Source organism: Uranotaenia lowii, chromosome 3, assembly GCF_029784155.1.
Source record: "Uranotaenia lowii strain MFRU-FL chromosome 3, ASM2978415v1, whole genome shotgun sequence".
Taxonomy (NCBI): domain Eukaryota; kingdom Metazoa; phylum Arthropoda; class Insecta; order Diptera; family Culicidae; genus Uranotaenia; species Uranotaenia lowii.
Genome location: NC_073693.1, coordinates 223,169,972 through 223,191,209, shown reverse-complemented (window position 1 = coordinate 223,191,209; position 21,238 = coordinate 223,169,972). Strand labels below are relative to the sequence as shown.

Below are 21,238 nucleotides of genomic sequence, written 5' to 3'. Positions count from 1 at the left end.
AATGTCAAATTGTTCTGATTAAATCACTAAAAAGTGAGTCGGTAGCAAATTTTGTTTCTTGAAAATGATCATTGTAGACAATTTGTTTAAGTTTCTAAGAAAGTTTTACATGGAACAGATTTCAAATTTCATCAACCTGAGCATGCCTGATACATAAAACAATAGTTTTGTTGATTTTTTTTTTGGTTCCGGCATAAACGAAAAGTAAAACAAGTGCTGCAAAAATGCTGCATCGAACTTCTATTCGACTCACCTAGTTTTAAAAAGTGGTAAAGAACAATTAAAAAAAATGATAGAGGCTTATAAAAAATATAGCTTATGTCTCCTGTCGGTTTGTTGTTCCTATTCAGTTTTTTCGGAGGTTCGCTGACTTGTATCTTTCAAGATGATAGGTTTGACAAAATTGAAGACTTAATAAAACAGCAAAACTTCATGTAATAATCATCATCAGCTCTATCATTTTGCATAACCCTCTGGATGTAATAACATTTTTCCAAATTTCACAAGACATGAACTGTCATTTCCAGCAAACCAAACTTGCTAAACAGCTTCCCACTGATAATGACATTTCGAAATGTTCGATTGCGTTGTTTTCCAAATTGGGAAAACAAGTACAGTTATCGTTAGAAAAACCGTTTGAAAAGCTAGCCATCGATAGGTCGTCCCGATTGCCTTGGTGAAAGGAGCTTTCGCAAGCTGCAACTTTTTCCACGTTTTTTTCTCCCCAAACGAACCACGCCGAAGAAGTCCATGAATCTAGTCGAGAGAATTGTCTGCGGGCAAGAGGGGCATCAGAGCGTTTGCCATTTGCCAGCTGGTTGTTGTGTCTATAAACTGGTTGCCATTGCAATGGCATCAGATGATGATGCATCCACAGCATCCAACGAAAGAACGGGCTTCAGCATTGGAGCTCGTCCTAATGTGCGGGGAGGAGATTTGCAGACGACGACGTTAGAACAACGGGTTTTTTTTTGCTTCCTGCACTGCACTCAACTTGGCACTGAGATTCGTGAACTTGAAGCAAAAGCTAACAGTATTTTCCGGTCATAATCTTCATTCACAAGACCGGATCGTGGATCGGCAGACAGACACATTTTCTTCGGTCTTCAGTCAGAGACTCGGAATGTATGTAATGCAATGCCACTGCCAATATGTCCGCTCAAGAGGGCAGGAATGGACATGGTACCCACTTGGCATAATGTTGACGATGGTTCAAAGGCATGCGAAAGCTATTTTTCGATTTTCCTTCCCTTAATATATGGTATCTCCCAATTCTTGGAAATGTTTATCCGGAAATAGAAGCCAGATGATGATGGCAGAAATCGTGTGTGTTGCAATCTCACGACTGAATCGAAATGCCATCGAGTCCTCCTTCATCAAACACATTTTTGAATCAATTTGCAAAACATTTTTCCGTTTGGCTGAACTCAATCTACCAATGCTTGATTTGAATTTCCACTTCCTATGTAGATTTCCTTACCATTTTTGAATATTTCACGAGATGAACAAGACAAATTGAGCTGTTTTTGATCTCATAAAAAATGATCAATTATTGCAAAAAATATAATGCACTTTTTGTGCAATAAAAAATGTTCGTTCGCTTATTTGTTGAGTATTCTGCAAAAATAAAAAAATAAAACAACAAGTATTGCAATAAAACTTATGAAACAAATAAAAACAAATATACACACATTTTTTGTTGAGTTTTAACACGCAACTTTCACTAAATACTTGATTTACAAACTTCGAAAAAAATCTGTAAATTACATCACATATGATGTAAATAAGAAGAAGCATCATATATGACGGATTTTTTTTGTGTGAGTTAAGCATTACACGCCTATTAAATTTAGTTTGTAAAGATGATTTAAAGGTGATGTAAATTAAAAAAGCACTGAATTATCGGCAAAAAACGGCGAATCAAACATGTTTTGTTTACTATTTAGTATTCTGATTCAATTTCTTTAGTTATCTCTAAATAAAAAAATCATTTCAGAGAAAATGTTATTTATTTCGCTAAGACAAAATTTTTTTGGGATAACAAATCTTTCATTGAAAGTCTTTTTCACATTGGTTCATCATAATTTTCACTTCGCTCTTCAGAACCCTATCCACTGCTGCAGCTTCTCGGAAACCTCTGGGACCCACGGCCGTGCGGGGGTTTTAGGGATTTAAATTTCTAAAAACTGTAGAATTAAACTTTTTATGATCATGCATCATCATCTTTGAAATATCAAAAATTTAAAAACATCATCATAATTGAATTAAATAGGTATAATAAACAAATTCAGAATCAGATTTTTTCTTTAGCGTAGATTTGTTATTTCATCAGTTATCAATGATTGATTTCACGTAAAACTGATAAATTTTAAAGCTTATGAACTTTTGGTGATAACACAAGGTGATAGACAAAAGGTTCGATTTAAGCACGCTTAAATCCACCAAATAAATTATTAATGTTCCTTTGAGATAGCAATAAAGTATTAAAAATTTTTATGTCCAGGTCCCAAGATTGATGTTTAAAAATATAAAACTTTCGATTAAAAATCTATAAACGTTTTTTTAATTTTTATTATATTCAATCATGTTTTTTAATCGATTATGAGTTTTAATTTATCTCTAGAAAATTCGAAAAATAATTCAAAGTAGCAACTTAAAATTTTAATTTTAATGCGCAATCTTAAATTTATCTGTATCATCTTTGTGCTTTCAATATTTACAAATTTGGAATTATTTTTATTTTTATTTTATCAGTTTCTTATAGTTCATTTCCCAACTGTAACTTGTCAGTATAATTGAACATGTTGTAATATAAATATGTGAAAAACAAATTAGCCTTTAGAAAAGGATTTTATCTTGGAATTTGATCACTGGCAGTGTTGACATAAAATTAAATATTTTTTTGTTTTAAATTAATTTTTAAGGCCTTATCGGTGAATGTTATGTTCTCATAGTGAGAACATTTCAAGAATTGAAAATTATAGATTTATAGGAGAAAATTAGAAGCAAATTACAAGGGTTGAAAATGAGCGGGTAGAAATTTTTAAAAAGCATTTTCACCACATACTTAACTTTTGTTGAATCACGGATGAACTTTTTTTTTATCAAATAAAATTTAATTTTCAACTATTGAATAAAATTTGCTAGGTTCAAATTGATTTTTTTTTATTTCAAATCGTGATTTCGTTTTTTTTAATTTATGATACTACGGACGAATTTTTGAATCAATCGTTCAATTGAAAATGAAGAAAAGAAAAATAAAACAAGATAAATCTTTATTTACAAAATTGGATTTCTGTCTGTCTGTCTGTCTGTCTGTCTGTCTGTCTGTCTGTCTGTCTGTCTGTCTGTCTGTCTGTTCCCTATAGACTCGAAAACTACTAAACCGATTTGCGTGAAACTTGGCAGATGAGGATATTGGAGGCTGGGGAAGGTTCCTATAATGGATTGGGGTCCCTCCCTATCCCTGGAAGGGGGGAGGGGGCCTTTCAAATAAATGTTATAAGTTTTCTTAACTCGAGAACTGCTCATGTAAACGCAACAAAATTTTGCATGAGAGTGTATTTCGGTACGTTGAATGTTTCATTGATAGTTCAGTACCCGTCCCTCCTTCCTATAAGGGGGAAGGAGGCTCCCACAAACTTTTTCGTATGGATAAGGGATAGGAAAGAGAAGAGAGGTGTCATAAGTATAAGAGCGCATAAAATAAATTAAAAAAAAACCTACAGTGAAGAGAATTAGGGTACAAGAAATGATTCTACGGTCATTAAAAAACCCTTTTTATCTTTCAGTGGGGATGAGAGAGTGGAAAAGGAGCTCCGCAAACTTGAGAATATATCCAACAAATGGAACCAAATTTGAAAGAAAAAGTATTCGAGTCTGTCGAGAACGTTTCTATTTTTTTTAAGGAGAGATTCCATACAGTACACAGTCGAGAAAGGGGGAGGTTTTATCGCATAGTTTTTAAAACTTTTCAAGCTTTAGAAACCATATTTTACATGAGAGATTTTTTTTAAGATGCTAAACCTTTCCTTCTTCAAGAGGAGAAAAGGGAAGAAGGAAAGGTCTAGAAATAAAATATCAAATTTAAAACCATTATTGGAAAACAAATTCAGATACTTTGTATTCACATAATAATTTAATGTGAAAGATCTCATTTCACAATATCGAAAATCAATTTAAAGTAATACTATTTTTAGCAGTTTATTGATTTTAGGAAGGTGTAGCAAAGCACACCTTCCTGTGTAACCTTCCTGTGTAGCCACCCGCTGTCAGCTAGTAATGAATAAAAATCATTATCATTTTTCCAACAATTTTTAATCATTGTTAATTTTCAACACTTCACACATTAATTTGATTATTCCGATTTGTTTTTAAAATTTGTTGTTTTTTTTATGAATTCTATTTCTTTGCATTAATTCTTAATTTCGAAGCTTTATTCGAAATTTTGATTTGCATTCTTTTTCTAGTATTTCGGAAATATTGATTTCAAATTTGAAAAATAGCCTGCTTTGTATATATTTCAAGCAAATTTCCGGTTCAGAATAAGGAATATCATTTTGAATAAAATAGCATTGATTTGAAACATTCATTCTGATTTGTTTTGAAAATTTTAATTTATTTTATCAGTAAAATATATTATGTTTTGAGTTTGTATGATAATCTTAGGTTAGAAATCATTTTCCTTATTGATTGTGTATTTTTGGTATAGTTTTTGTTTTTGCAAAATTTGAATTTTTTGCTTGACATAGATAAGGTAGTACACAGCACAAAAAGAAGCTCGAATTTTCATACTTGAAAAGCAAAGTGATATCAAATTTTTGTTGAAATGAGACCCTAACACTTCGCTTTTCGAGAGCTTGGAGAACACAATGATGCCAATATGAAGCATCAACAATTTTTAGTTACAGCAAAGTTTGACATTTATAATTGACAATGTGAAATTTGTTCTACTGAGCCATGCCCGCGATCATGGAATTTTAAATCCATTTGTTTGAATAACGATACAGATAAAAAAAACATCATCAAAAAGTTTACAGAACAGATAATAAATTTTCGACTTTGAACCATTTTTCAGATTGCATTTCAATGGTTCAATGATTTATTGTGGCTGTGAGTAGTCTAAAGCGAACACGAAATTATTGCGACACCGAAAATGTCATGCAAATTTTCTTATAATGTTTAGAATCAAATCAAAATTTCAGGGTAGTTTTCTGCATACATTTACTTCCAAAATCAAAAGAAAAATTAGTGGATGGAACATTGGGTGCAAAATTTAACGCATTTTCGCTCGATGTGCTCCATCAAAGTCTTTACAGTGTAATCCGGTACCAGTTTCTCAGCAAGAGCTCATAGCCTGCCAAACTTTTTTTTGGGGATTTTCATCCGGTTGGATGATTCATCCCGTTGCCCATAGCCTGCCAAATGAGATATTTGGAAGCGAGCTTCGACATTTTCTTCTTCTTAAATTTGTCATCCACATCGAACTTTCTCTTGCCGGTAAAAAACTCCAACCCCGGAATTTGCTTAGAATCGGCTTTTATATATGATTAGTCTTCCATCACAAAGCAGCCATATTTTGTTGGAAAATTTCAGGTGTTTGGAAAGAATTTGTTTTCTCGGCTTGCGTTAGTTCACTTTCACTGACGTTGAATCGAAAAAAAACGACTTCGAGTTTGACAGCATGTAAACAATACACATCAATGAGAAAGTGTGCAAAATTTGGTTGATTTTTACCCATTGTTAAAAAAGTTATGCCCTGTTGAATGTATCGCAATGATTTCGTGTTCGCCCTTTACCAAGCTAAGCTAGCTTTTATCCTTTAGCCTCCAAGGGCCTCAATTGAAGTACACAAATTAACGTATTGGCTAAAAACAAGTGTGTTAAATTTGAAAAAAAAACTTTAGTAAAACGATAAAGTAATCTACGGTTACGGATCGGTATAATCTACGGTACAATCTAGATAACAAATCAGACGGATATTATTCCAGTGGCCCTTCTCTTGCTTTTGAACCGTAGAAAACTCTGTGTTTCCCCCATGATTTTTTCGCTCACAAATTAGGTTGGTTCAGTAAACGATCGTCTGCCTGTATGCTACGTACATATTATGTTGCTCTCTCATGTCCATGATGCTAATGACGCCTGTCCAATGACGATGAGAGGGTGATGATGGCGATGATCATAATGATGGTTTCCGCCTCGTCGTCGTCGTATATATATGAAGTTTTTTTTACTCCTTCATTCTTTTCCGTATCGCTAATTTTGCTTTATTGTGCCAATCTTAATTTCGTTTTTTATTTAGAAGGTTTTTTTGTGTTGTTGCTCTAAATGCTGCATTGCTCCCGGCTGAACTCACACCAGGAAGGAGCACAACACAATTTATGTATGGAACATGTATGGTTGGTACATAATGCATCCGCCGAATGTAGGGAACTAGCAAACGGAAATCGAGCTTTCCAGGGCGAGATTTTTGTCTGAGAAAGTGAGAAAAGTCAACTCCCAGTTAGCAGAGCAAATTTGTTATGAATATTAAAATCAGCACTCTGCCTCTGGAAACATGCTGTTTGGTGATAATGATTGAATCCCTCGTTCTGGTGATTTTCTGCCAATATTTAAGATTATTCTTAGATTAGTTAAAAATTCAGAGAATAAAAAATTATGTTAATATTTTTGTCTTGGTCTTTGATATAATTCGAGATATTTTATCATCCTACGAGTACTAAATTCTATATCATTTTGATATGAAAAAAAAAGATATAAAAATATCTCATCTTGATATAATTTTGTTTTTCTCTTCTGATCGAGATAGCACCAATTAGTAAAAAGGAAAACAAATGAGTATCTAAAAGTTCAAGTATACTTTACGAAACCAATCGAGTTATCAGCTGTGTGAAATACTAGGGGAAAGTGGGGTATCGTGGGCCATAGGGAAGCTTGGCCCTCCTAATATCTCAAATGTGTATTGAGATTTGAAAAAAAATCTCAATTCAACTGTCATCGTCGTTGCTCTGCGTAAACATATATTCCCATACGTTGTTGGCTCGCTCACGCATAATACGCTTCTTTTATTTAACAAGTTTAACCCTCCTAAGATGTTCGCAAAATATGGAGGAATTTGACTTATAGTTTGTTGGCGTTCCCTTGGCTGCAAATGTTGACCAAATTTGTTGATATTAGAATATTTCTGTAGATTACTTATTGTAGTTTTTCGATATTTCAAAATAAAGGCAATATGTTTTTTCAGGTTATCAGATTTTTTTCCTGATGAAAAAAAAATCAAAAAAAAACATTTGATTTCTGAAAATTGTATAACATCTGACGGCTTTGTTATATTTAAGAGTTTTATTGATTTTTGGAATTGGCAAATATACACCTTTCCAACATTCATTGAACCCCAATATTTTGGGGTCCAATGAAAGTGTTGAGTTTGAGCTTGAGCTTGCTATCAACTACGGTCCACTTGCGGCCCCATGGCCAATTGCATAATGGTTGCACTCCGTGATTGGTTCGAGATAATCAATGTTGTACAATGAGCCAAATGAAAGGTGATGGGAACAAGCATCACAATCTCACTGTACACTTTTGAGAATCTCCTACTTTAAAATGAACCAATAACGACGCCGGCCAAGTCCATGTAGTCGATAGGAGGAAGGGAAGTGCAGCACATAAGGAGATATGTTTAGCGGAGACCGGCTGTACGCCATCCCTCCACAGATCTCCACGCTGAATGCTTTGGGGTCCAATGAAAGTGTTGACCAAAAAGTCTAATCTTCCGATAGAAAAAAATCTTACTAAAAGATCTCTACAACGTTTGCTTTGCATCGCTGTATCTCATTTTTCAATGAACCGATTTTCAAAACTCAAATTTTAGTTCTTTCTTGTTTACTTATTTATCATTTTCATAGGACATCCTACTATAGTCTCTACAAAATCTCAGTTCTTCAGTATATTACAGGGATAAACCGCCGATGTGGTCTAGCGGATAGACTGGCGCGAGTCTGGTTTTGGAATGCCAGGCGTACTGGGTTCGATTCCTGGTATCGGCATGAAATCTTTTGGGTTCGAATCGGGTATGTGGTGATTTGCATTGAAGATTAGCCAAACTCATGATCTGAAGAATGCATTTCAGTGCATAAGTTGGCAAAACTGCGGTGAATCCGTGCACCCATGGTGGATTATCTACATACAGTTGGCCCGTAATTGTTAAGTCTAACAGGAACGAAGAGCTGATGATTCAGATTCCTCAAACCACGAGGTCGGACGCTAAGTGGAAGAACTTCCAAAAGTGCAGGAGAGACGATTTTGGATGAAAGCAGTTCAGCGACGAAAGACGCACGAGTGGCAGTCCTTCGGGCTTGCAGCGTGTCGATGTCGATCAGGCGGCAACGGCTTTCGTAGCTGGGAAGTCGAAAAGGGTCTTGCCAGTTTAAGTGTCGAAGGACATACCTTAAAAACGTCGTTGGATGGCTTCGATGCGATCAAAACCGTTTTGATAATATGAGCAGTGCCCATTGGGCACCATTGGGCATCAAACCTCGGAAGCATATCAAGGATCGATCGAACCAGACTACAGTAAAGACTCTTCAGGCAGTAAATGTCCTTAAAGTCCTTCGTCATGCGGAAAAGAAGACCCAGGCTTCTGGAGGCCTTGTCAACGATTTAGTTGGTGTGATTCTTAAAATCCAGCCGCACGTCAAGAATCACACCAAGATCTTTCACGTGTTGAGCTCGAGAGATTGCATCGTTTCCAAGGAAATAAACGGGCGTCGTTTGTGGGAAAATGTTATGCGCATTTACTGCGCATTCACTACGGTTTAAAGGTAAGCGATTGGCATCACACCAGGAGGCAAAGAGGTTGAACTGGCCATTTTTTTAGCGAATTTTGTCCATCGAAAGTTGCAGCACGTCATTGAAGTAGATTAGGAATACTAACGGCCCTAAATGACTTCCCTGAGGCACGCCTGATGAAGCTGAGAACTGCCTGGAAAAACAGTTACCCGTACGAACAATCAATTTACGTTCAGTTAAAAAACTGCGGAACCAGCCAATAAGAGATCTACAAAATCCTAAACACGAGCTTTCCGATGGCAATTATCATGGTTCACCTTTTCGATTGCGGCAAACAGATCGGTAAAGATGACACCAGTTTAAGATTTCTTTGCAAAACTTTCATGTACAAACGAGGTAAAGGTCAAAAATTTGTTGTAGTTGAGCGTTGAGGCATAAATCCATGCGGTCGTTGGAGAAGTTATGCTTGCAGAACATGAAAATGGGATCTAAAACCACCAATTCGAAATGTTTGGCTATAGCAAACAAAGCTGAAATTCCTCGGTAATTATGGACATCTTTCCTATCTCCCTTTCTATGAACCAGGAACATGTAAGCTTCTTTCCACAGTGAGGGGAAGGTGGCCTGGTCAAGCGAAGCTTGGAAGATAAGCCAGATAGGAGTCAGCAAAAAAGGCATAAAACGCTTTAGGAAGGTAGCTGGCATCTCACCTGGGCGTGTAGTGAAGGAGTTTTTGAGCTTAGTGGCTGCTTTAGAGATGGTTGTTTCCTCGACTGTAATACCGTTTAAAGTAAAAACCCAGTGGTTATACACTCCTGATGGCACAATTCAGTTGATCGTCGGTTATTGAAGATGTATCAAAGATGCTCGAGAATTTATTGGCAAAGAGATCGCAGATTCCGGAGTCAGAGTTCGTAGTGATGCCATCCAGGAACAATCCGGACGGTGTTCCAGGTTCATTCCGCTGATTCTTGACGTGATTCAAGGAAGGATTTTTGGCTAGTCTTGAGATTTTGCTGACTTCGACTAAGATGATTTTGAAAGCTACGTTGACAAGCTTTTTAAAGGCGGAGTTGAGTTTGCGATATTCTTCCTAAATATGCGGAGATTTGTGCTTGTTGTAATTTCGAAGGGCACGCCTTTTTGTCGCTTTCAGATGTCGTAAAGCTGCTGTAGCCCATGGAGTCCGAGGATTAGTATTGGCGGTGCGTTTCGGCACATGACGGTCGATTACGTAGTTGAGGATGTGAGAGAAAGTTTCGACTGCAGCGTTAGGGTTTGTTAGTTCGAGCTCGGATTCCCTGTCTATGGTAGCTAGTACGCGAAAAATGATATCGAAATCGGCGTGCTCATAGTCGAAGTAGAAGGGTGTGAGTAGCGGGGGTACACAATCTAGAGATATTTAATGTAACCAAATATAGTACGCCAACGTAAAGCTTCCGGTCGCCGAGTTCGATACGGGACCACACCATCTCAAGATTATGCCAAGATTCATCATCGATTAGCAAAGCTCTGAATTTGGGCCTTACGGCGAGTAACACCCTGTGTGAAATATGTTAGTAAGCCACTCTGCCAGCAGGTATCCCCTCGTCAGCCAACATAATCGCCCATCCCTTTTTCCGACATATTCGAAAGCATTCTACATTTGAGCACTTTTCTCGCACTGGTCCTCCTTCTCCCCTATCGCTCGCCCAGACCAGACGTGAGTATACACAGGCAACAAAATGGTGCACGGCCTCTTGGAAGGCCCGTTCAGGTATGAACGGTTTAGTCAACCGGATAATCCTGCTGTGGTCCGGCCCTGTAGCCACACATCCCACCACCTGTGGTGATTTAGCTGTTACGGGGACTTCGATCGCAGCGGAACACTGAATAATCTGGTCCAAAGATCTGGTTGGAGAGAGTGTGATCGTTCAACCATGTTTCGGTGAAGGTGATAATATCGTAGCAGGAACATGAAGTAGCGAGCGGATAATCAGTCACGCAGGAATTGATACCACCGAAATTCTGATAGAAGATGTTGATGAAATCAAGCGGTTCTGATGCCGGAAAAAGGCAGTCAAGAGCAGCGTACTTACCTGGTAAAGCAGGTTGGAGAACCCCTACGCCACGGACCAACTCAGGTTTGCGTACATTTTAATTTATTTTTGGTAGTACTTATAAGACAAACAAATACAGCTGAGGTCCGTAATCCGTTTCGTACTTTTTGAAATGGATACAATTTGAAAGTCAATTGAGGAAAACATTGACTACTTGATACGATGTCACACAGAAGTTTCTTAAATTACACTACACGATGTATTTGTTTTGTGTACATCGTTTAAATTAAGGTTGCCAGAATTTTTTCAGCACGTATCAGGGCCGGACAATCCGGGCATTTTTATTATAAAAAAAAACCTGGTAAAATCCGGGCATTTCATTTCTAAATCGAGACGAAAAATCCGGGCAATATCCGGGCATATTTTGTCAAAACACAGAAATTACTCAACAAAAATCAAGATAAAAGAATTGAAAAAATAATTTTTTCATCAAAATTCAAAAACAAATTTAAAATTGTATTTTTGATTTCGAAAAATCCTATCATGTTTATTTTTGCAAAATCTGCTAAAAAATGTTTACTAAAGCGCTCCTAGTTGTTGGATCTAGAATGTTTTGACAGTACTTTGTTTTTGAATGTTTCTTCTATCAGTGCTGAAAATTTCCTAACGATTTGGTTTCTTTTTCAAAAAAGTTACACGTGACGGAAGCCGAGAGAATAAAATTAATTTTAGACACCCACGTCAAAAACCCGACGTGGTCGGGTTTAAAAATCAAGAAATCGTCAAAAATGGTCAGATCGATCGTGTGCTGCGTTCTCAAACGTTTCCGTGGGAAGCATTATATCGATCGGCAGGTTCATACCAGGCGTCATAGTGAAACTAAGGATCGGAAACTGGATTTGAAGGTGTTGAGACCGATCAAAGCTAACCCAGGGCAGTCGGCCTATGAAATCGCCAAGAAATTCAATGCCAAACGGTGCGGGCCAGTAAGCAACCAAACTGAACATTGAACCAGAATGTAGTAGCCAAAGGTTCAACAACAAGGTTCTAACGAAGTATGCATCCTCATGGATGACGAAACGTGCGTAGAGATGGATTTTGGGCACTTCCTGGTCACACATTTTATAAAGCCACTGGTTGGGTAGACTGAGTCGATTTGGGGTCATTTTGGAATTTCTCAAACCCTGGGGTATAAAAAGCTTCGTCTTGGTCTAAAATTTATCCATGTTTTTTTGCAAAATTTTTAAGTAATGTTTACATGAGTAAATTTGGACTTTTAGGTTTGTAACGGAAAATTGAATATTTTGTACTGAAAAATCCACATCATTTTTGTTTCGTCTGTGGAACCAACCCAGCTAATGGTTTTTATGCCAATTTATAAATTTCCTGAAGGAAATTTTCCGCTGAACAACTTTGTCAAAGACTAAAACTTCGTATCTTATTAGTCAAAAAAGTTATTAGCTGTTTAACAGGGGTATGTCTTTTCACATTGATTAACAATAAATTCAATAGACAAACAAACATTATGTGGATTTTTCAATACAAGATATTCAATTTTCCCATACAAACCTAAAAGTCCAAATTTACTCATGTAAACGTTACTTAAAAATTTTGCCAAAAATCATAAATGAGTTTTAGACCAAGACGAAGCTTTTTAGACCCCAGGGTTTGAGAAATTCCAAAATGACCCAAATCGCCTCAGTCTACTGGTTGGGATTATGTTCCCGGCAAGTTCAAATTCGTTTTTGCCAATAAGTTGGCAAGAAAGTGTTTGTTCTGGCTAGGTATTTGCAGCTGCGAACGAAAAACCCCGGTTTTTATGACAAACAAGACCATGGACTCCAAGATGTACAAGGAGGAGTGCCTGAGAAAATGTATTCTTCTGTACATTAGATCTCACAAAGGACCAGTAAAGTTTTGGCCAGATTTGGCAAGCTGCCACCACAGCAAAGAGGTACTACAGTGGTATCGGGACAACGGGTGGATTTTGTCGAAAAGGACATCAACCCAACTGCCCGCAATTCCGCCCTATCGAAAAATATTAGGCAATTGTCATGCAGAAGATGAGGAAGAATGGTAGGACGACTCGGGATGCAACAGAGATGAAAAGATTGTGGAACAAAATGGCCGATGAGGTCAGTGAATAGGGTGTCCAACTAGAATGACTGGTATTCGACGAAAAGTTCGAAATTTCATCAAAACCAAAACTGAATGATTTTTTATTATTTTTCTTTCAAAGTGCAATAAAAAATCTACATTTTGAGTACAACCCATTTTTATTTCAGGGGCTTGTGATATAGCTCAGTTGGCAAGTCTGTTGTCTCCTGAGCCGATGATCGTGAGTTCGAGCCCGAGAGTAAACATCGAACACAGTTGTACCGGATTGTTTTTCAATAACGATCCGTCAACTGCAACGTTAATATAGTCGCGAATGCCATAAAGATGGTAAAATGATTGTGATCGAAACAAAAAAAAACATTCTTATTTCGTTCACATACCTTCAGATAGACCCGTTTAAATGCGTCCGTATTTAAGATGATCCATGCTTTAGTGAAAAGATCGTATTAATTGTCGTCTGCAGTCAGTTCATATCGAATATTATAGAAAGCCCGCCATGCTTTAAATTTTGAAATGATTTTGCTTCCACGCGAGCTTCAAGTGAGAAAATCATCGTTAAGTTCTTTCTGCTACTAGCATTGCATCCAGATGCAAAAAATCAGATGGGAATTGAGTTATACTGACCAATGAAAGAACTGGAAAACATTGTCGCTGGCAACGATTTGAAGGCTATGAGAGGAAAATCTCGCGATCTCTTGCATTTTTCCGATAGGCACAAATAAGGTGTCGGATAAGGCCCAATTGGTGTAGTTTACGTCACTTAAAAAAGAAATACTCTTTGTTATGTAAATGCTGTTTTTTTTTTTAACTTTCATACGATCTTTCTATAATGTACATGGAACGTATACCAAAACAACATAAGAATATAGCTACAAAGATGTTTGCTGGGTACAATTTACTGGCCTTCGTCTATACTTATTAGATTCGGGACATTTTGTTTCGATTTTCTTTTACATTTTTATGTTAGTGTAAGTGATATTTTTTATTACAGAGTCAAAAGCTGTCTTAAAATTACCAGAGTCTATCTACCCACTGACTATATTTTTGTCGCCGCTAATTTTAATGTAAAAAGTAGTTCTCGCTGTAATTCTCGCATTAAAGCCTATATTTTATTTCAACTTTTTGACTTGATACCTAGACTTTAATTCTTTAAGTCCACATTCGCACAAAAAGCATAGGTACCATTTCTTTTGTAAACAGGGAATAAAGTTATCACACTAAAAATATAGGATAACCAAGATTTAAAAAATTATCACAAACATTAACATACAAATAGAAAAAAAATCAAAACAAAATGTCCCGAATCTAATAAGTATAGAAGAAGGCCATAAGATTGTAGAGTTTTTTTTTTAAATTGTAAACTAAATGAAAATTCAGTGTTAAAAATCAAATTTTAGTGCTCACTGAAGATGAGCGGTAGTCAAAGTTGCTCGAAAAGTTGGTCAACTGGTAAAAAACGATTTTGATTCTAAAATCCGCCGAAAACGTTGATAGTCAAAATCTTATTTAATAAAAAAGTTATGGAGCATAAAAGTGGCTCACAATACCCCACTCTCCCCTTCGTTTAAAGATCGATATGTTGATGCTACACATTTTTGAGAAAGATATTTTGTATACCAAAAATTTAAGTTTTTGAGATAAAAGTACTTTTATACCTATGTTATACCAAGTATCTCTAAACACTACTAAACAGTTGTGGTGGTCGCATTTACTCTAAACAAAACTGGTACCCTGTAGTTAGTCTTTCAATTTAGAAACAAATTCAAAACGCAAGTATTGATGCAATTGCTTCAAGGCCCAAAACGATCTTACGCGAAGCTCTAATCTCATTAAGATCGGCAACGATACCCCGGTTTTTCTTCTAAGCTCATCTGTTTCACTTGTTCCTATCATTACCGTGGTGAATATATAAGAAAGTATGATGAAACAATTCCGCGAACCCCATCAAATCAAATTGGGATATGGATGCGCAGACAATTTGAAATAAAAATGCATACTGATGCACTCAAACGAGCATCAGTGGTGCTAATCATTACGAATGACGATGGCAATGACGACGCCAACGTCGATGAACGACGCCTTTGATGATGATCATCGACTCTTCCGAACGCCAACCGAAAGTCTGCCTCTATACCGACCGGATAGTGACGGTGAACCAGAAGGACTAACTACTGTGAGCCGTGACTCCGTTCGACAACCACGCTTAGGACGTGACGCATCAGGGCGAGTCGATGAACGCATAGAGTGCGGATTTTTTTTTAATTTGCTCATGCACCAGTTGTTCTACAATTTTGGTTTTCTTGAACAAGATGATCGATGCTCACCTTATCTTATGAACAAATTAAAAATAGAACTACACAGCTGCATTCGATTCACATACAACCTATCGCGCTTGTATTATAGAAAGCTTTTTAAAGCCGGTCCTTCATAGAACCTTATACCGATAATTCCACCTTCAAGGAAGTTCATTATTGGAGTAGAGTCTGATTTGTGGGTGAAACAGGCAATAAACTTAAGTAAACATTTGTTGAAATTTGACATTAGCCACATAAATTATAAACACTCAAATTCCTACGTCGTTTTCTATCTTGTATCGACAACAATAACATTTGGTTGTTGCTATTGAAAAATATGTGTAAGGGTAAGCGGTTCCGCAAATACGGCTCATGGCTAGCGGCGTTATGCAAAAAAGCTCTTGACCTCAACACAAAGGGAATCGATATGAGAAGCGATTCGAGAACACCAAGTCGTGGCCATGGTCATTTTAGCCGGTTCGTTCCGTAACGAAATATGCCAAGTTATAAGATCATAACTTGCGACTTATTGGAGGAAAGCTCTTGGCCTCTATGTGAAGGGAAGTGAGAAATGAGAAGTCAGACATGAGAAATAAAAGTTGGAAATTGAGACATGAGAAATCAGCCGTGAGAAGTGAGTAGTCAGAAGTAAAAAGTGAGACGTGAGACGAGAGAAAAAAGATGTAAAACGTGAGAATCTCAATTCTCACTTTTCGCTTCTTACTTCAAACTCCTCACTTTTCACTTTTCACTTCTCACTTCTCATGTCTCACTTTTCATGTCTTACTTTTTACTCCTCAATTATCACGTCTCACTTTTCATGTCTCACTTATCATGTCTCGCTTCGCAATTTTCATTTCTTACTTCTCATGTCTCGTTTGTCACGTCTCACTTCTCATGTCACAAGTCACACTTTTCATTTCTCAACTATCACTTATCGTTTCTTCCTTCTCATTCCTCACTTCTCATTCAATATTCCTTCATTTTGAGGCATTTGGTTAACAAAATTAAGACCAAATCATTTGTCGTCTTTGTTGTTTTTAAGACAAAAAATCAAGCAATTTGATTCACTGTTCAAAAGTCATTTAGGGACACGAATCTTTCAGTGTGGCTTTTACTTATTTGAGTTTAGTACATCCGGATAGCAATCAATTGTGCGAGTTGATCACATGTAACAGTTTTGAATTCGCATCCACATTAGTGAAAAAACTGTCAATTGAATTCCGGAATTGGTTGCTAAGAATCATTTTAAAAAGTATCATAAAGTTTCTTTTTAAATACAGCTTGAGTAGGGTAAGTGTGGGTAAAATGGACAGGGGTGGTAAAATGGACTCCCCCTTAAATCTTACTTATTTCTTTATAAAGCAGTGCAAACTTTATGGCCACCCTATCACAGAATCACTAGAGGCTATTAGAGACACCCTAAGGAACACGGAGCTGTCAAAGACTGAAAATAATAAACAAAAACAAAACACACGTGCACTTTCCAGGTGGTGATGTTGTTTTCGGCCTACAACAACTAACGTTAATTAAAGTGTTAAACGCCTTTCCGCCGAGTTTTTTGTACAAACATCTTTGCTCAGAGTACTTATCAACAGATATCATCTAAGGTAAGTGTTTTTTTAATCATTTTTTTTTTGTTGAATTTAACTGTTTTCAAAAAAACATATAGTGCGGGTAAAATGGACACCCCATGGAGGGTGGTAAAATGGACAGTGTTTATTTTCATTTAAACTTTCCAGATGCCACGAGCTAATGTCAGGAAAACGTTACTCTATTGAGTTTAAGGTTACCTGGGACATGTCTGGACATAACAAATAAAGTTTACAGAACTTGATCCCTAGTTTTAGATTTCCGAGTATTTAGAGTGGTCGCATGATGTTTTCTTTTGTATTACTCAGAATCTGGTTCCATTGGGTATACGGAACATGCACCGGGAATGTCTGGTCGTGATCAGTCTCTTGCTGTGCACTTGAAGTGACCACACACAAAAAGATATTTTCAATTCCGAGTTATTTGCGTGAACTCCCCCCCGTGACCATTTTACCCGCACATGTTTTTTTTTTCGTACAAAATAATAGATTTTGAAATAGTTTTGAAAAAACTTAAAAAATACATACATTTTGGCTGTTTTATTAATTTTTTGTATCAACTATTAGTGGCTCATTGAATGTGTGCAATCCACCCAGTGTTTTGACGTTTAACTGTGGAGAAATTTATACAATGCCTTAGGGCGTCGATTTTAACATCCCTACCCCTAGAGTTAAAATAAAACAATGATCAACAAGATCGGTGAAAAAATCGTTTTTTCTTCAATAACACTAGTTTACAAAATTTTAAAAAAAATCGTGAACATGATTAACTGACCAACATTTTTAATGTAAAATCGGGCCCTGAATCCGAAAATGAAATTCGAAAAAAAACTCAGTAGAATCGTTTTTGAGTTATGCTCCAAATTTGAAATTTCGGAAAAATTAAGAAAGTTCTTGTACTTAGATTAAAATATCTCGGACGGCATAACAGTAATTTGAAATCCCTCTTTTGCATATTGAAGGTGAATAAATTTTCTATCGATCATCTGAACATTGTTTTTGCGTTTGACCAACAGTATTGTCGATATTAGTGACTTTATGAGAGAATAAAATCATAAAAAACGCATTTTTTTAGAGAAAATTTTGTTTCAACGAAAGTTTTTGACTCAATAGTAGCATTTAAAAAAATCTGATTTTCTTTTGCACTTAAATGCCAATTAAAAACAAATATTTCAAGTGGTTGTTTATCAAAATCGGTTGAAAATTGAAGAAATTATGGCTACTTTACCATAAATGTAATTTTTGCAGTTTTAAATAATTTAACGAACCGCAGTACACTTATAATAGTATAGGAAGAATAACACATGGTAAATCTCACTCGCTCCAAGTCAAAATTATTTATTAGCTTACCAGAAGGTCACATGCCAAGTTTCAGGAAGATCTGACCATAGGGAGGGGGTGCTTGAGTCTCAAACGTAAATAAAATTTAAAGGTTTTCTGCCCGGGAGAAACAAAAAATACTGGTTTTTCATCAATAACTTTTTTCATCACTAGCCGATTGTTTTTATGGTTTATTTTATTAAAGCCTATGTTGAGACAAATATTTCACCCGAAGACTGCAACACGATTGGACTTGAAGTGAAAAAGTTATTGAAGTTCAAAGGCCGCAAATTTTGTCCAACACGCAATGAGTACTTTTTACGCATTGTGTTTTATACGAGAATTTTCGTTCAAAATACAATCTTTGAACCGCAATAACTTTTCTGTTTCAAATCCAATCGAGTTACAGTCTTCGGGTGAAATATTTGTCTTAACTTAGGCTTTAAGAAAATCAACCATAAAAAACAATCAGCTAGTGATGAAAGGAGTAATTGATTTTCGGATTCAGGGCCCGATTTCACATAAGAAATGACCTTCAGTTTAGTGAGTTCAAAAATGCTGTAAACTAGTGTAATTAGCAGTATCGTGGTGTAAAAAGGCAAATGAAAAACGAACACGTAATGCAAATGGACTCTTTAGAACTACAAATAGTTTGTCCAATGATAGTAAAAATAACTCAAAAAATAGAAATAGTATGTGCTACGGCTTTAACACAGCAAAAAGATAAAAATTGTATTCGAACTTATTGAAAACCCTTTATGAAAATATTATAATTCAAGCAAACACACTGAGTTGGTATTCTGGCAGCAAACAGGTTAAATTTAATTTAAAAAAACGCGAGCAAAAACACAAAATTTACGCATGCTGAGAACACAATATATTTTAACTTTAAGGCGCGGAAGAATGTAATAAAAAGTAAGCAAATACAGTGAATCTCAGTGGAAAAAAGTTTTCCTTTTAAGAGATCCACTTCTCGATGGAAGAAATTGAAGAGTATTAACAAGTTAAAAAAAAAAATTAAAATAAATTAAAATAAATAATACTAAAAATTAAAATTAGGTGACATTAAACTAAACTACAGACAAACAAGTTAAAATCAATTATTCTATACAAATTTTAAAAAAAGCTAGTTTGGTGATTCGTTGTTTATTGGTTTAATAAGTTCTTAAAGTGTTGCATCAGTTTGGTCTTGAAAATATTCCTGTTATTAATTATCTTTAACTCTTCAGGTAGATTATTGTACTTCGTAGGTCCAACAAAAGAAATCCTATGTTGGCCTAGGCTTGTTGACGAATTACTTCTAAGAAGGTGATGAGACTGCCTTGTGTTATGAATACGAATTCCTGAAGTAAACCTTAGATTTCGAGATATATGAGAGGAATGCAAATCATCAAAGACATAAGTGCAAGTTTGGAAATTACAAAGTTCAGCCAATGGTAAAATATTGTGAGAGCGGTTAGAGTATAACAGATTGGATGGATGACGAAAGGGAAGGTTAAATATAGTTTTCAGACAACGATTTTGTAAAATTTGTAGACGATAAGAGATAAGAGAGATTAGGAAGCTCTACCACGCCGCAATCAAATAATTCAAGTGTGAATGAACAAACGCAAAATAAAAACGCAACATTACATGGCGTGGTACAAAATGTTTTACTCTCCATAAAACGCCACTAAATGACGATATCTTTTTGTGTAAGTTGTTAATGTGCGATTTCCACGACAGAGTGTCATCTAGTGTTATTCCCAAATACTTGAAATTATATACTTTTTCCAAAATATTATTAACTACTTTTGGACTGTTGTGGGATTGGATTGTTTTTCTAGATGACCGGAATAACATGTATTTTGGTTTTGCAAAGTTTAAAGTGAGAAGATTGGAATTAAAATATTTATGCAGAATGTTGAGATCATCTTCCATGTTTTTAATAATTACATTAGGACATTTTCCTGGGTAAAAAAGTGCCGTGTCGTCCGCAAAAAGTCTTGGTACTCCATGCAAAGGCAGGTTACTAATATCATTACTTAGTTATATTTAGTAATAGTAGTCAAGTTGTTTTTGAGAAAGCGTCTAATAAATAAGTTTATTGACCAAAATGTTAGGGCACCATATGCACCATCTATATTGCGCAATTCGAACTACCGTTTTTCTAAATTAATGCTATTTTTGTTGGCGTTCTTCATTTCCTGGTGGTTAACCTAAAAAAAACTTTTTTTTTTCTGTTTCATCGAACCTATGACAAGTTTAGCAGATTTTCCATTTTCTGCAAGAAAACTTCAATATTAACTTTTAATCACTTCGTCACAGTTTTTGCTTAATGATAGGAATCTAGATCCAACCAAAACATAGCATTTACTTTAAGAAACCTTTAATGGACTATGGAAGGAGAACGGTCGCTTCTGTAGATATTTTTAAGAATATTTGGCCGTTAACTGTTGCCAATTGTTATGTACCACTTATCGATTTGCATCTTCCACAGATCATAAGCCAAATTTAGAACTAGATATTTTTTCAAGGTTGCCTCTCGTTCTTCTCCGGAACATTCAGGCAAAGCTTTTCTTTGAAAAATATCTGAGAGGAGATTCATCAGCTGCATGCTAGAGAGTTCGTATCAATTTCCTTTATGAAATATTTCAAAATTTCACCCTGCTTAAGGGTCAACCATGTTACGCTCGATTTATCCACTGTATTTTGTTTATTTCATCGGTGGACAGCTTTTTCATTATTAAGACACGATGTTTGGTCTGTTTGTTTTTTGTTTGTTGGGTGAATCAGACAGAAAAGTAGACCTGCTTTACCACTTCTCCAATTGAAAGTTTCGGAGCGCTTTGTTAAATCCCTCACTTCTCATAGCTTCATAAAATTAATCATTCTTACTTTTATTTAAATTTTAGCTTACTTCTAGATCCTCTAGGACTTCTAGAACGATATACCACATAAATTGTGATCGCATAGTTGATTTACAGCTGATTTTGGTCTCTCAATAGGACTTCCCTATATTTTTCACGATACTGACCAAAAATTTTGATCAATGAATTTATTTATTACACGCTATCTTAAAAACTTCTTCACAGTACGCTACAAAACT

At 35.9% G+C, this 21,238-nt stretch overlaps 1 protein-coding gene across 1 annotated transcript in view; it reads left to right on the top strand.

The window, feature by feature from the left end:
• The first annotated feature begins 4,880 nt into the window (after positions 1-4,880).
• LOC129753567 (40S ribosomal protein S25) overlaps positions 4,881-21,238 on the top strand; it is a 458,367-nt gene continuing 442,009 nt past the window's right edge. The window contains exon 1 of the mRNA XM_055749404.1: positions 4,881-4,885. Coding sequence (XP_055605379.1) covers positions 4,883-4,885 — 3 coding nt within the window. The 5' untranslated portion in view covers positions 4,881-4,882. The remainder of the gene's footprint in view (positions 4,886-21,238) is intronic.